The sequence below is a fragment of the Lates calcarifer genome, linkage group LG2, assembly GCF_001640805.2.
Source record: "Lates calcarifer isolate ASB-BC8 linkage group LG2, TLL_Latcal_v3, whole genome shotgun sequence".
Classification (NCBI taxonomy): domain Eukaryota; kingdom Metazoa; phylum Chordata; class Actinopteri; family Centropomidae; genus Lates; species Lates calcarifer.
This window is the reverse complement of record NC_066834.1, coordinates 3572508-3589582: the sequence shown is the minus strand read 5'-3', so window position 1 is coordinate 3589582 and position 17075 is coordinate 3572508. Positions and strand designations below refer to the sequence as shown.

The 17075-nt window shown below is 38.7% G+C and overlaps 1 protein-coding gene across 4 annotated transcripts in view; it reads right to left on the bottom strand.

Moving 5' to 3' along the window:
• The window catches only part of dhodh (dihydroorotate dehydrogenase), a 54474-nt gene that overhangs the window by 36330 nt on the left and 1069 nt on the right, over positions 1–17075 (bottom strand). For 2 of the 4 annotated variants that reach the window (XM_051073997.1, XM_018686308.2), the window contains exons 2-9: positions 16731–16943; positions 16434–16633; positions 15211–15293; positions 14557–14744; positions 13380–13493; positions 12418–12571; positions 12152–12311; positions 11216–11309 (exon numbers count right to left, since the gene is read on the bottom strand). In XM_051073997.1, coding sequence (XP_050929954.1) covers positions 11216–11309; positions 12152–12311; positions 12418–12571; positions 13380–13493; positions 14557–14744; positions 15211–15293; positions 16434–16633; positions 16731–16943 — 1206 coding nt within the window. Of the gene's footprint in view, positions 1–3802; positions 7045–9328; positions 11310–12151; positions 12312–12417; positions 12572–13379; positions 13494–14556; positions 14745–15210; positions 15294–16433; positions 16634–16730; positions 16944–17075 lie in introns of those variants that run through there. The other 2 variants (XM_018686310.2, XM_051073994.1) reach the window with 2 other exon arrangements.

Sequence of the window (17075 nt, the reverse complement as noted above, 5' to 3'; positions counted from 1 at the left end):
TATGTGCGAGCCTGATCGAAAGGTGTTTTGTAGTGTGGGAAGGATTCAGGAGGGAAAATACAAATTCAGTGCTGTATACATGAGCTATAGACAGACAGTAAAGACTAATTTGCAAGTAAACAAAAAAACAGGGATGGTGGTTATTTGTTAGTCAGAATCATTTAAATTTGGTCAAATGTGTGGGGACAGTGTGCGTCAAGCAAAGGAGTATTTTGTGAAGAGAAAAATAAAGAATGAAGAGACAATAGTTAAACACAGGGATTCATTCAAGAGTTCATCGCAGTGATTTACAGGACTTTAAGCAACATAGTGCTGCATGAATGAATGTTGTGTGATTGGTAGGGTAATATTAGACAGACTCTGTATCTCTATAGTTACACCACAACACAGCCACACAGCCATACACGCACAATAATGCCTCCAGCAAGAGACATTGTAGACGATAGGTCAGAGCACTTTGGAGCCTCAGCAAGGTTATGTATTGTTGTCCGTCCTATTTCTTTTTTATCCTCTCGCGTTTCATTGTCCTAATGAATTTTTAATTGTCTCTCTAAGCTCTTAAGGCAAGAGATGTGTGTCAGAACCAATAAAGCACAGAGACCACCTGTGGCTGGTGTCTGTTTTTGGCTCAACAGAGGAAAGGGCAAAGGCAGAGATGGCTGAGAGGGGTGACAGGGAGGGTTGGGTTTGGGAGCAATGCTGCGCTTCCTCCACAGAGGCAACAACAACCCACGTCCACTCCAGGTTCTCAGGAGTCAAAATAATCTGTAAGATGATACTGAACAACTGGGGATATCTTTATCGCTTTATCTTCGTCATCCCATCCCTGCTCTACTACTAGAAAATGTAGTTGTTCTTCTGACAATTTAAGCTGAGTGTGAGCAGTGGAAGAGAGCAGGCTGACTGGTGGGATATTTATCTTAGTCAAGAGACATGTGCACTAGACTTTACAACTATTTTACAACTTTTTTTTAATAGTGAAAAGATTACCACTTGTTTGTTAAGTGAAACTGTGTTTACTGAGAGTACAAAACAATGGGCTGGTTACATATACAAATTTAAATTAACAGTTACCTTAGCTTAGCACGAAACAGGTGAAAACAGATAGCATGGCTTTCCACTGCTCACAAATTATGATATCTCATTTGTTTAATCCATTAAAAAACTGAAGAGTAGATGCAGTATTTCTTGGCATGGTGTAGAACTATTGTGGTGCTGGTCGCTGAATTTTGCCTCCTCTATATATTTAATAATATATTAATCAAGAAAATATCATAGCATTCTCTTGATTAATATCATAGCATAAGATTATTAAGATAAAGTAAACAGGAAAGCAGGAGAGATTTACAATAAAAGGAAATACAAACTACATTCACTCTAGACTACTACTGTTGTGTGTTTATCATCTGTTTTTTCAGTGGTCAATGAAACCACCATAATTCAATTATGTCAACACACATCTCAGTTTTCAACTGCCTGTCATTGTTCCTGTCCATCAATATTCTCTTTTATATATTTTTTTATTTTATATTAAGGTGTGAGTTGAAATCTTTGTCCACTTCTCCTGTGAAGTGGTATTGTGAGGTAATAGTTCAGCTATTCATTCAACCAAAATCAGCCCTTGACATGAACTGATTGCCTGTCACCTCTTAACTCTAATTTGTTTTCCAAACCTCTTCAAAGTGAAGAGCTTTTTGTTTGTTTGCATTTCCATTTTGTAATTTCTCACTCATAAATATTATATATGTTAATCAGTCTACTGCTGCAGTGCTGCACATGGAGTGCAGGCATCACTGGAAAAGTGCGAGGTTGATGTGATTTAAGTTTGCAACTAATTGCCCATGCAGGGTATCTCTCACTGCCCTTATAGGAAATTTCTATCTTCAAGAAAAGAAAAAGCAGAAGCTCTCTTTGATAGTCCAGAAACACCAGCTCCACCACCATCCGTCTATGCTCCTCAATCCCACACCTCGCAGATATGTCAGCTAGATTATTCACCCATAATCACAGTGTGGCCCCAGCGATGCCACCTGCCCAGCAGACCGAGCCTCAGTCAAGTACAGACTGTTGGTCTGGTGTCAGATCTATCTGAGGTCTCTGACGTCGTCCACTATAAATACACGCACCTGCACAGTTCATCCAAAAGCCTCCTCAATAAACTCACTATTGCACTTAACTTGAGTGGTCCTGTCACTGCAGCCTGTCCTCTGGCAGAGAGGTGGCTCTGTAATATTTATCACAGGAGTTTTACTGTGTTTGAAGATGCTGGTATTATAACACAACAGCTATTGCTCTTGAAATTAGCAGTTTTCCAGTGAGAGACGCGATACCAGTTTAAAAAGCTTTAAGACTTGAAAAATGTATCAACAGTCTGTCACATCATTACTGATAAACATCATAATAAAAAACACTGTGCACCTAGCTACTTACTAATTTGCATTTGTTATTAGCAGTTTGTAAATCTTAAAATCACATCCAGTGTAAGGCCTAAAGAACAATTGGCATTTACCAGTCACATTTAATTCATTTCTTATTTATTTATTTTGCATCTTTGACTTAGAGTTCACTAGTCTCTTTAAATACAGATGTATGTATTTAATGTACTGTATGTATAGGGCTGAGTTAACATATAAAAGGTGTGTAGTGAAGCCACTTTCAGGGCTGAATGACGGTTATCTCTGATGCCTTTCAGCAGGCTTGTTTCACGCTGTTTTGGGCTAATGAGAGCTGAAGTCCCATATGGCTTTACTGCATGGCTGACAGTGAGTGGGTGTTTGCTTACTTTATCGGAAGAGGGGGGTTGTGTAAAACCTCAAATTACTGTAGGAAAGGGAAGCAGTTAAATTATAATATCTGAATATCAATTGTTCCCTATTAGTCACAAATGCTGTTTTCAGGGTTTGTAAACTCAAATTGCTTTTCTTTTATATATGGGCTAACTTTAATAATATACACAGAGCCCAACCTATGCTGCACAGAACATAATGCACTTATCCTTTGTTGAGTTCTTGGTGTTTCTCTGTTGGCTGTTTAATCTCTGTCTTTATATTTTCTGTCTTGTCAGTTTATGTTGGAATCATACAATTACAGTCAGTCTTAGAAATAATTCGCTCTATTTGGCATTTATACGCAGCATTAACATTTAATAAATGGTTTCAATTCATTATCGTGTAGCTGTAAGCACTACTGTTGCTTTAATGGGAATTTCAGTACATTGATATAGAAGGGCAGCAAATGAAATACATTAAAATGTGTACTTTTTATGGAAAATAGAACCCTTAACAAGATTTATGTGGCTGTATCTATTAACTGCTGCTTGTGTGTTTTGTATGTATATACACCCTCCCATCAGCGGTAATCGGTTTGGGCAGTGTGGTGTGTCGTTTATGGCTCTGTCTGCCTCCATCACACCTGTGACTTCCTGTAGCCAGAGGCTTCACCAGCTCTCATAACAGACATCTGCAGAGGGATACTGGGCTGTATACTTCAGTCACGCTGAACTACAGACATGCAGGACTCAAGCTAGGTCACATCTCAAACGACATTAAGGCATTACCACATTTACACCACTAATGTATGATTTCATTTTTTCATATACAACAGATCAGATATAGCATCTTATGCCAAATTACGCAAAATCAGACTCATTTTCTTTGGGGCTTTTATTGGTCTAAAATTTAGACCATGTCAAATTGCAAGTTTATTGTCTAAGACCCTAAAAGAAGTATAATACCAAATGGAAAAAAAGGTGCCTCTCAGCTCTTATTTGCATGATGTGCAGTGGTGTAGAAAAAACAGAGGGTGTGGAGTGGAGGGAGGGAGTGGACGGTATATGTACCGATGTGTCTTGGTCAGTGCAGTGAAAAACATTCTCGTCTTTGACACAAATCCGCAAACCACACGGGCTAAAACGGCCTTGTTAAACAAGGTCAGTCTCCACAAAAAATATGTAGTCCAACACAATAAACTGAGCATGAGATATTTATATCATTTATATATATGCAAGGCTATTGCTAAAAGAGATGCAATTCTGAAGCTTTGCCATGATGACATGACATTGGTATATAAAATAATAATTTTCTACGGTAATATGATGAGTAAATGTGTTGACTCCAAGGCCATGGACAGATGTAAAAACTACCAATGCTGACGACATTTAAGAAATAGAATAAATACTGTTTGCTTTTCCATCTATTGTGGCAACTGGAGACTGAGTTTTGTTATAAAAAAAAAATAGTGGATTGTTTGCACACACATGTTGGCTACTGTAAAAAAAATGTTAATACTTGAGATAATACTGCATACATACATTTGAGCAAAATAGTCCATCTAATTTAACAAAACTGTTACTTGTATGTATATACAGATCTTCCACTAATTTGACCTTACTATGATAATTTGTTGTTAAAAATAACTTGATACAAACATCCAAGTAATATTACATCACCATCCGGATTTCAGGAAGAACATTTCTGCCTACTTGGTTGACCTGACCTGACAGGCTCACAGCTGTCATTCCTCCTCCTCCTCCTTATGGCAAACAAACACCTCAGACAGCACCTGCAGCTCTTCAACTTACATAACCACGTCTGCTTGGCATCCGTCTTACTGTCCATTGATATGTCTCACCTGTTTTTAAGAATCTGACATAATTCGATGAGGGTCTGCCTTCATTCACAACTAGAACGTCTCAATGACGGCACGCCTCAGTTATAATCCCACATGCCATTTTAAAATTTATTTTAATATCACAGTATAGATGCTGTGGAAAATTGGGTGCCACTAATGATGGGGAGTCTGATGTTAATCCTTTGTCCTGCCCTGATGAGGAGCTGCAGAAGTGCTATCAGCTGTTGCATCTATGTACATGTCTCGCCTAGGGGAGTCGATGCTGCCATTCCTCCATATACAGTCACAACGTTCAGCACACAGAAACACAGGATGTCTAAAACTACTGATAGACTGCATGCAAAATGAATTAAATATAATATAATGTAAAGCATGGCTAAGCCCTGCTGCACTCTCAATACAGTCACTTCACTGGCATTCAAAAAACTAAATTTTGTTTTCAGTTCGTGCCTCATAAATGTGATTTCTATCACACAGATAAGTGACTTTTTTTCAGTTCTTTCACTGAATCACCTCTGCAGGTTGACATGACACACTTGGAGAAGCGAGCTGCTTTCCTTGTCATCTGTGACCAGCTTTTCCACCTCATCTCTGATCCAATTTACTCTTTATCTCATCTATTATTCATGTATATACCACTGGATATGACAAATGGTTTGGTAAATCTGACAAACTTGACTGTTTTCCTGAAATATCTGAACTTGATATATCACCTTAACTTTCAAAATATGTGCCCATATAAATCAATATACAGTACAGTACAAATACTAGAAATCCCCTTATGCTGCCACTTAAAATTTCAGTACATCTTCTTCAGTCCTATTTTCACCAGTGGAATAAACTGACAGATTAGTCAGAGATTACAAAAACAGGAAGGTTGTGTTTGACATGTCTGCTAAACATTTGTTATTTTTACCAAAAGGAATTTATGTTATTTAATGTTAACATGTCATATTAGGTTGAAATTACTCTGTGTGAACGCTTTGCAATTGTCTCATTTTATATATATTTTAAATTTAAAGGTCTGTGTTGGCAACAAATCTTACAACCTGCATCATCTGACTAACTGTTAGGGGGTTATTTTGAGGTTTAAGACCTGCTCTCAAGAAGATATAATATATAGGTTTAAATCACAGGCAAGCACACAGTCTGATAAGATACACATGCACTGCACCATATATAGCAGAAGAAAACCGACAGCTTAGTCTTGACGCAATATTCAATTCCAACGCTGCACACAAGAAGCATCTTCTTCAGCAAACCGCTATTCTGAGTCAAAGCAGACCAATCTGTATTCCTTGATGCACACAGACTTTGGGGTTTTCTCTGCCTTCCGTGCAGATTTGGTTTGGCTCAGTCAAGTTGGCTGGGTATTGTCTGTGAACAGCTATCTTCTGGTAATTTCACTGGTTTTCAAAGTGATTTAAGTCAAGCTTTGGCAGTGGCCTCTGCAGGGCTTTCATGCCTTTGCTCTGAAGTTATTCCAGTGTCGATAGCTCCTCCGTGTTTGCAGTCACGGTCTTGTTAAAAAGGTATCGATCTTAAGTCTTTGGCATTCTAAAGCAGGTTTCCTCTCAGGAATTTCCCTATACTTCTCAATTCACTGTGGTGTTGATTTTTACAAGCCTCCCCCATAGGACGATGGCATTGACATGCTTTACAGTAAAAATGGTGTTAGATGGGTGACACGCTGTGCTCTGCTTTCACTAACTCCACAGCCTTTTTGTATCATGCTTTATAAAATGCCTTTTCAAAAATTCAAGGCTGTTCTAGGCCCTCCAGGGGTTGCTTCCTTTTCTAAATATACACAGGTTTTGGTAATCTCACATTTTGTTCAAATGTTTATGTCTGCTGATGCCTGTAGAGATCTACACCTACTGACAACAAATACAGTATGTTTGCTAAGGGTTTATGTGACTCTCTCTCTCTGTCTCACTCTCTCTCTCTATATATATATATATATGTATTCATTCTGAGCTTGACCTATAGGTTTTCACTGCCTTGAGTGTTGACTGTGTTTTTGTATTTCACTGCATTTGTTTTGTCTCATGTAATTTTATGTGTGCTGCTGCATACATAGACGTTTGAAAAAATGAATGAAAGCTTAAAATAATTAAACATTACGGTCTAGGGTTAAATATAAAGGTGAAATACAGGCACTCACTGGGCTTGTAATGTATTCTTATTCATGTTTATTTCAAAGGGTTTAAAAGGGCCCTTATATTCTGCTTTTTCTCTCCTTGAAGGGAAGTTTTAAATCATGTTCTTGAAGACAAATGACCCAGAAACCAACTTTGCTTTACCTTGTACCATTCAGGGTTGATTAGTTCTGTGACCGACGACCCAGAAGGCATTGGCTCTTTCAGTCCTCAAGCTTCTTCCTTCTCCTCAAACCTATAAAATCTCCAATAGTCTCTGTGATTTAAACAATGCTTCATTAGCTCTGCCTCTCATGTTCCAAAAAGACACAAATATCACACACACACAAGAAAATAACAAAAAACAATGACACATAAATCACATCTTTGTAAATGTCATCTATATAAAGATAAAACACAAACTGTATCAGAGCCTAAATGTCAAAGAACACTTCTAGGCTTCACCTAACCAGAGCAGTGGATTGAGTGTTTGAGAGAAAACAGAAATGGGGTGTCTGAGTGCCTGATTGGTTTAGATGTATACCATATAACCCAGTCTCTCTCATTTGTCTGTCTACACAATCAGATGGTAAGGGGAGCATGACTAACAAATTAGACTGTCAATACCAACAGTACAGTACACAAAAGAATATGTGCAAGCATTCGGTCAATTAATTGCTGAGTGGATCAACAGAAATATACTGACAACTGTAATAATCACGTAATTGATTGAGTTGTTTGTCACAGAAAAGAGTCTAGAGCCTCACTAACAACTCTGTGAGGCTGTTTTTACAGCACAGTTTTGCTTCAAGTTAAATACTAATTTAGTAGGTATAATGCTGACCATTCAACAGCTTTGTTAGTCTGTTAGCACGCTAGCTATAGCTATTATAGCTGGGTTTTGCAGGTATGTGCTCATAAACCAAAGTACAGCACAAATTTGACATGCTGATGGCGCCAGAGGAATAGTAAGGAGTTCACCAAACTGATTATAATTCATCATGAGGGAGATATGAATGTACCAAATTTCATGACTGTCTATCCATTAACTGTCGAGGCATTCATCCTCTGGGGACCATGAATGCACATACAAAATATCACAGCAGTCTATCCGGTAGTTGTGGAGAGATTTCAGTCTGGAACAAAGTGGTGGACTGACTGAATGACAAAGCCAAGGCTTTAGAGCCAAGCCACAGAAACTGCCAAACATTCACTGGTACCAATTTTCTCTGATGTGATAATTTGGTGTTTTCCTCTGTTTTATATCACTTCCAATTGAATATTTTCAGGTTTTGGACTGTTAGTCAGACAAAATAAACAATTTGAATCACCTTGGGCCCTGGGAACTTTCAATGGGTATTATCAGCATTTTATGAACTAAACAATTTAATTATGCAAACAGTAATTAGTTGCAGCCCTGGCAGAGTGTGGTAGTTTATTACTCATTTACAAAGAAAGCCAAGCCATCTAATTCCTGTCCACTTCTTTTTCCTCATCTGTTCTTCTGCATTAGCACTGTTTTGGTTACATGCTTTGCATACAGGTCTTACAAAGACAGAATGTTTTATGTTTATTCACTGTTGCTGTTTTTTCCCTTTGGTTTTCTCCTTGTGCAGCCAAGTAAGGATTAATTCCCTCCTCTTCACTGGCTGCATGTGTGTTACCAAGACATCTGCTCTCCATAGTTTATTAACGCATTGGTTAGTCACACTAGCATATGACAGAAAAACAATGCTTAAACTGTAAAGCCTTCATTACTGACCTTGTGAATACATGCATAACATTAGATACAATAAAGGATATTTGGCTAATGCTAAATCAAGGTGATATACGATCACCATTGACCGTTCTCTTCCTATTAGCTTTCAATAGATGCAATAGCAAATAGCATCTCAGGGACAGATTAAGTGCTGCCTCCTGGCTATGATCAAAGTTATATGAGGAAAACGTACATCTAAGTGGCCTTCAGTTTTAAAGTTTTGCTTTTCTGGAAGCCAGGCCTTGCCTCTCCTCCCTCGTGTGACACCACATATGGGATACGAGCCAGTTTGGACTTTGCCTCAGGAGAGGGAGAAGGAAGCGCTTGGCAGTTCACAGCTGATCCTCACAGTACTGCTGCCTTCCCTGGCTATGTCTAATGACCGCTGTCTATTCTAGGATTAGCAGACAGTGTTGTTATAGGCTAGGGAGGCATTGCAACGTGTCAATGAGTGAAGAAAAGCCCAAGAATAACAATAAAAAGCAGTAGCCTGCACCAATGGGAGGCCACGGTGCCACAATGCCCACAGCTAATAAGAACAGGGGGGAGTGGAGTTCAGCTGATGAGAAGAAGACTTGAAGGGCTTCCTCTATTGCTGCCAGGAACATAGCAAAGTCATCTTAGTTCTTTCAAGACCGAAAATCTCTTAAATCAACACAACTCCACTGTGTTGGCTGCTGATACAGATGATTAGGAAGGATCAGTCGACTACACTCTGATCAGGCAGAAGATGTTTCTCTTCAGAGCGACTGTGGAGAATGATTTCTGTAACTGTTAAAATGAAAACTACTTCAGATCTTCCCGCAGTGTAACCTTGTTTGTTTTTTATTTTTGTTGTGCCTTAAAGCAGATTTTCCAGTCTGCGTGAACGACTCTCCTTCACGTGCCATTCTCCAAATACACACAAGAACAAAACTGGGCTTGCTGAAATCTAAGGACGTTATACTGCACAAGTTCATTCAGTTTCAAAGCAAGGACATTAACCCAACCCTCGTCCCACAGAACATATTGCATTCTACAACTGATGAGCTTTTAGAACGGCACATTAGTGGGAAAATAAGGATAACCTGAATGTAATCTCACCAAAGGTACATGTTTCTTTCATCATTTCTTCAAGGTTTTTTGGTGCAGGGAAAAAAGAAGATGGTTTCAAACAGCCACCTTGACCTAACCAAATGCAACATTTTGTGGTGCATTTGGTTGGAAAGTCTTGTTTTTGATACACACACCAACACATCATGTTAAATCTGACTGAATGATTTCACAGGATCATCTACGGAGAATAACACAGGGATCACAAATACGTTGTCAAAAGAAATTAAAAAAGATTCTTCCTCTGAGGAACATTTGAGTAAATTTTATGTTAGTCTAAGTGATGGATTCTGAAATCTGTCGATACACATGTGAAAATATTAGCATGAAGGTGGCGATATAGCAGATCAAGTAGGCACCACAGTCATGTATGGTTCATCCTCTGGGGTTCATGAATAACCACAGCAGAAGCCATGACTCAGCAGTCTTCAGGTTTTTGTCAAAACAATATTAGTCATAATTTAATATCATAAAAATGCTTGGTCACATTAGGACTCAGATTGATTATTTCTGTCACCAGTTGTGCTTCAACAGTAGTCTGATTCTATTTGTGGATCTCCCACATAGGAGCAAATATATTTAATATTAGATACTGCATCATTGGCTAAAGTAGGTAGTTTTCTACAATGTCAGGTTGAAATGGCAGAGAAACTGAAAACATTAAAAATGTCAAAATTGAAATCATGTACTAAGCTGTCTGCAAATGGCACATCAAGACGTAAGAGCTCTAATGTTAAATGTTAAGTAGTTGTCAGTGAAGAGACTTTCTTCTATTGACTACTATTGCTGTTGGAGCTTTAATCCAGTCTGACATACAGCACACTCTCCATGAAAAGTCCTGCTACACACCCTCTCTCACAGCACATAGCATGAAATAAACACCCCGATCCTAAAACCATGCAACATTTGAGCTGTTATTGTGTTTGACTGGATTTTTGTGCAGTACCATCTTTAATATGTCCTCATGAAATGTTTGCACTCATTTATCAATAATGGATTTTTAGATTGCCAGTGAATAATATAATATAAAGTTTTGAATGGATGTTTCAGCCTCTGTATTAGATAATTCCTAAAATGGAGGACAACAAAGTTTTGCTGCTTTATCCATACAACATTATGTAAGAGTATGTTCTTTACACACAAGAAAATTGTATTTTGTAAAAATGAGTCGAGGGAGCAAGTGTTTGAAAAATCCAAGCACTTTGGTCTCAGTATGTACTTGAGAAATACTAACTGCTGTTACACTGTAACAAAAGGATGAACGTCTGAAATAAATTTACAAACTGACCTCAGCCTCTCAATACTGCCGATGCAATGTCAAAGAGTTACCATTATTCACTTAATAATTTTTAAGTAAAAGGCATAGCTGAGATTTGGTGCATTTACTGCACTTCTCACCCCCTCTACAGAAAATATGGTTTTAACGACAACCAGTTCAGACCTAACTGTATCTTCCACCCTGGATATTAAGATGCACGTAAAAGAAATACTTGACATTCATCTCAGTTCAGGTCAAAGTCGAAGATTGTGTTGCCTAGTTGGAGGAGATGGCAGCTACAGGTGCTGCTAAGCCCTGAGTGTCTGTGTTAACATTTACCATCTCTTTCAGCAGGCTCTGCTTTTGAGTCGACCTGTCTGCTGCCCTGTGATCTGCTCCAACTGCCTCAGATACGCTGCTGAAACCTTGATCTCTGTGAAAGCAGATGAAGTATTGAGTCAGATTTATTTGTGATGAGAGGATGATAAGATTTTACACAGTTCAGAGAAAAAAGCAAGTGATGTACAGGAGCAAAGTTTTAAAAAGCAGTGCCATAAGATCTGACAAACATGCTGTATGATGTGACTTGAACTGTCTCATGCAGTTGCATTGTAGCATTGCTGCCAAATACTATTATAATGAGCAGGCTGATGCTAAATGTGAGGCATGAAGACCTTTTGACCATTATTAATTCCAACTGATTAAGTCTTATTTCCGTAGCTTTGCTCATCATTTCTATCAGTTATGATAACATTGCGCTAATCAAAGTAGCTGCTGAGATCTGGAAACACAGCAACATTATTAAAAAGAAATTTGAAAGGACAAGAAAGATGATTATAGAGTTTGTACAGGATAGCAGTTTAGACTGAACTGGGGAAGAGGCTGTTTTATAAACTGTGATGGACGACAGTTAATAAGGTAATAATTTTACAATTCACCTTCATTTTCTCTTAAGTAAGTTTAGCAAACCAGTGTTTTTTAAAACCTGACTGACTGTCTGACTGACTGGAGTTTAATGGCCCTGTTAGACCTTTTAGAGATGTAGCTGAGTTCCCAGATCTCAGTAACTAAACTGGTAAATAAAATGTTATGTCCAATAGAAATGATGGCTAAAACAGTAAAAAAAAAAAAAAAAAAAACATCTAATTTGTGATAAACCAGAAATATCCTTTAATTGTTAAAAAGGATGACATCAAAAATGATTAAATGTCCACAGAAGGATTTTCCCTGATTTAATGGTTATTTCCCTTCATTTCCATTCACAGTCATACTCACTTAAGAAGTTGTTCCAATTCTCGCTTTATCTTTGTCACTACAGGTGGACCCTGATAGGTCAGAGCAGTGTAGAGCTGAACCAATGAAGCACCGGCACGGATCTTATCCATAGCATCCTGCCCACTGGCCACACCGCCGATCCCAACAATTGGTACTTTACCTGCAATAATGTTAATACAGTGAGTCTACTTTATATGTGCTGGCATTTGTTTCAGACGCTGAGGTGATGAGAAATTGATAGAAAATGTACACAGTTGAATCTGTACCTTTGGTGAGGTTGTACATCTCTCTGACAGTGCTGGTAGAGAGGTCTTTCAGAGGCTCACCACTTAGCCCACCAACTTCAGTCTTATGTGGATCCTGAAGTGTCTCTGGTCTTGACACCGTGGTGTTAGACACCATTACGCCATCCACTCCGAGCTGCAAACACAGAACATGCACAGAGGAGAGGACAGGAAGTGAGTGACACACGTAGCAGCATGTATAGGTGCAGAACCAGTTTATGTGAGTGATGGTGTAAAGGTCATTTGACTACGACAGACCTCCAAAGGGAAGTGCACTGTGACAACGACAGAGTGCTGTTAAAATATTTGCTTTCTCCTCCCTCCTTAATGTGTCTTCCATTAAGGTTTGTCTCCTCCTCGCTCTGATGAGCACAAAAACACTGCTCTGGATTTTCTAAAAATCAACCTACTGAAGTAGTGATGAGGTTACCAGAGCAGAGTGGAAGAGAGGGGCCAAATCTTTCATATGATTCCTTCTACTAGGGAGATTTTAGTGATTAAAGCTAAAATTTAATTGTTTTGTAGAATTACATTTACCTGGCCAACAATACAACTGTCATTCAAGCAGGAAGGTGGCTGCATCCATGCAAAGGGTGTGTGTTGTTTTCAGAGTGTGTGACATGGGTGACTCAAGGCATTAGTGAGAGAAGGACGTGAGCTTAAATTCTGTTTTGTTTTTTTCCAGTGTAGTTTGTATGTTTTCTTTCCTATATTCCTATATGCACACAAATTAAAAATCAAATCTATATCCCTGCAAGGAAAAACTAGACTCCACAGAAAGGAGACAAAATCCTATCTGAATTAAACCTGCACATACCTTACACAACAGAAATGGAATATGGAAATACTGGAGAGATTTTTTTAAATCTCAAGGAATAAAAAGAAGATGATTGTACAGAAATGAAAATAAGGAAATTAAATGACTATAACAAATAACTTTCAACCTCGGTGACAACATCAGCGATGTCTTGTTTGTCCTGTGCAGTGAGGTCAGGAGCAATCTTCACCAGGACCGGAGGTTTGTGTTCTCCCTGCAGGGCATCACGCTCCTTCAACACCTGAGCAGATTGTATGAGAATGTGAGTACATCAGGTGAGTACGGAGAGAGAGAGGAACAACTACTGGAAAAATAAAACAGAAAGTCTGTGTACTATGCTGTAAGAACTAAAGCCTTGGGAATGGGAAGGATTAAAAATTCAGCCATCACTTCATTTGATTTGACAGATGAGCTCAACAACAAAAAACGCAATAGTTACTTCATTTAAAAAGAAACTTAACACCATGTTTAAGCTGAAGCACATCCCCGTAACAAAATCAAAAAATGTTTTCAAACACAGAAATGCACACAGGGATGGTTTGATAACACTTTATCCAATCTGAATCCCATTCCAAATCTGCTCATTTCACTCAGTATCATACTTAAACCACAGAGATTCCCCTGTAATGAAAGGCTGTAGGGTTTTCATCACATATTTTGTTACTACTCTATGACATTCATTAACCCTGTCCTGGCTGAGGCAGAGGCTAAAGAAAACACAATATAACAAATTCTTAATATTAATCCTAGTTTACCACTGACACAGGCACTGAAAGTTCTTACTTTAATATGATGGACAAAATACTTAAGCAAGGGACTTGTCCTTCCTGCAGATATTCCACCACTGACTTTGGTGAACTGTAGCCACACTTTGGAACGTTTAATCTGGTACCTCAAATTCAGTCAGTCTTGTTAACAACTGTGCCACTGAGTTAGCATATATTTGTATTTGTCATCAGTTTTTTGTGTCAGACAGTTTCTTATGCTTGTGTCAGAAAGAGGCATAAGAGACAATCTATGATAGATTATAAGAGAAAGACTGGTGGCCACTGAACTTCACAATTCCATGTATTTTAACTTGGAACTGGAGCAAATCATTAGGCTGGACATTAAAGATATTTTTAGAGGCAAGACGTACTGTATGTGACGATGACTTTCTGTCACTTGCAATTCAAATGTAAGTTCAATTACTTTTGTGCGGGACAGGCTGAGCAATAAGGCCAGATGATACATTTTTGTTGTGTTTACATTTTTGTCACTGTTGTGTCCCAATTATAATTAAACTAGCATTCAAACAGACCTACCGTATACAGGAGCTGGTAGAGCTCAGACTTCCCCTGCAGATCCCGGAGACCTGGCGTGTTAGGACTGCTGACGTTGACCACCAGGTAGTCAGCCAGCGGGCCCAGCACTCTCACCCCTTCCAAGTAATCTGCCCCTGCATCCTGGGACAGTTTGTTCTTCCCCAGGTTGATGCCCAGGGGAAGGCCAACTATAAACACAAACGCACGCACGTATCCAAACACACACACAAACAGGAAGGTTCAGACAAATACAAACACAAGCTGCATCATCAGACATATGACTCAGCTGGGGCAGAGGCTGCTCATGTGCTAAATGGCCTCTAAGCAGTTATGGATCAGACACAATAGAACGTGAGACAAGGGGAGGTCAAGATCATTAAAACAGAACAGAACAGTTTATTTAACCACAAACACTGTGGAAGTGTGTAGCTTCCTCAGTGTGTGTGTCTAATAAATGCACACAGGACAAAATGTTTATATCTGGCTTCTTGTGGTAAAAAAAAGAAAAGAAAAGCAATTCATATTTTTGGAAAGGAAAAAGAAAAAACAGGTTCAAATTTTAAAACACTGTACTAGGTTTTTCTTTCAGGTGGATCAGCAATTCATTTCACATTTACAGTCGTCTCTATAGAATTCAGGGGAGTGTCTGCTAACCTTTACTTTGCGCTTGCTGTGTTTCTTCCCTGGCCCTCAGCCTCTGCTGTGCTTCTGCCAAACCACAGCTGTTGAATCCATATCTGGGGACACAGACACACAAACACACAAAATGCCAGCTTATTAATAAAACTAATCCTATACACTAATATTTTAAAAAATAAGGTAAAAATTTTCTATCGAGAATAAAATAATTTGAGTCAGACCGTTTTAGATCCAATGGAAGAGCTTTTATTTCACTAGTAAATTGACTGTTGCAACATCTCATAAGGATAAATTATCATAAATTAGCAGTTTCACTGGGTATACTGACAGAGAGAAACAAAAACAGAAAAGAGCTGGATTTCCTTCATTTAGCTCATTTAAATCTGTGTTACAAATTAAAACTGCAAAGAAAAAGAGATGGACCTGTGAACCCTTTTTTCTCAGCTTTGTAAATGTGAAGCCTACAGTAGCAAACCTGTGGGAGGCATAATCTCTCTGAACAGACTGAGCACTGTGAAAAAGAACATTAGCGTTATTGTCTCTTGCTTGGTTTCAGTCTTTCAGTTTTAAACATAAACTACGACTAATGAATAAATTGAATAAACTAACATAAAAGTGGAGTGTTTTGCTACAAAACATGGTCACCATAAAGAATATTTTACAAACCATAAACTGCAAGTATGAAGTGAATGGCTGGCTGTAGATACTAAAGCTGATTTTAAAGTATTCAGTCTTCCCTATAAAGCTCAACATGGACTTGCACCCAGTTACTTTTCAAATCTCATTAACCCATATTCATGTCTTTTGCATTCTGCTGGTTCTGCCTGCCTATCCATTCCCAGAATTCACATACAAAAAAAAGATCAGCTGGGTTTAGAGCATTGTCACGTCGTGGTCCCTTCCTGTGGAACAGTCTTTTTGCAAATATCAAAACCGCTCCATCTATGGAAACTGTATCAACTTAACTGCAATAAAGTTTTTATTGTAAGACAATGTATCATTAGTAGTAAGATCATGTTTCACCATTTTAATATGCAACGTTACTTTTACAAGGAAATATCCGAACACCTTTTAAAGATAATGGAAAAATAAGCTAAAAAACATTTTAATTTGAAATGGAAAACAATTTTCCCATTTGTATTAGCCTGCATTAGTTTTAATAAAGTAATAACTGGGTGCAAATTATCTATTATTTTCAGTTGGAGAATTGACAACAGTGCAGCTATTTCAAAACTTACCTGTTAATGATAGCACGATCTGTAGTGAGTCGAAACACACGTGGTTTAGGGTTCCCCTCCTGAGGTTTGGGAGTGATTGTGCCCACTTCAACGAAGCCAAAACCCACTTTGTACAAGCCGTCCACGGCCTCCCCGTGCTTGTCGAAGCCCGCCGCAATGCCAATGGGGTTTTTGAACTTTAAGCCCAGGACATTCACTTCCTGTGGAGACATAACGACAAACAGAACAAAGTCTTACAGAGTCTTAGATCATTCTAATGTAAATGGAAAGTGGAAGACAGCGAGAAGACACGCTTACCAATGATGCAGGGTCTTGGTAGCGGTTCAGAGGAACCAGACCCAGACCTATCATCTTCACTGCCAATACATGCGCAGTCTCCGGCCCCACAATCCTCTGCAGCAGGGGCATCAGCTGGTTGGCATAGAAACGCTCATCTCCAACCACAGTGAGGTAGGAGGCAAAGAGAAGGCTACCTGAGCTGATGACCTTCACTGCATCTTTTAACTGCTTCTGTTGACAAGACCATGAAAAAAAAAAATTAATCTGTGTAACTGAAGGACTCACGTCAAACATTCATTACTGTGAACAGACTGATAATAGTTTAATAAAATCCTTTCAGAAGGTTGTGCAATGACCCAGTTT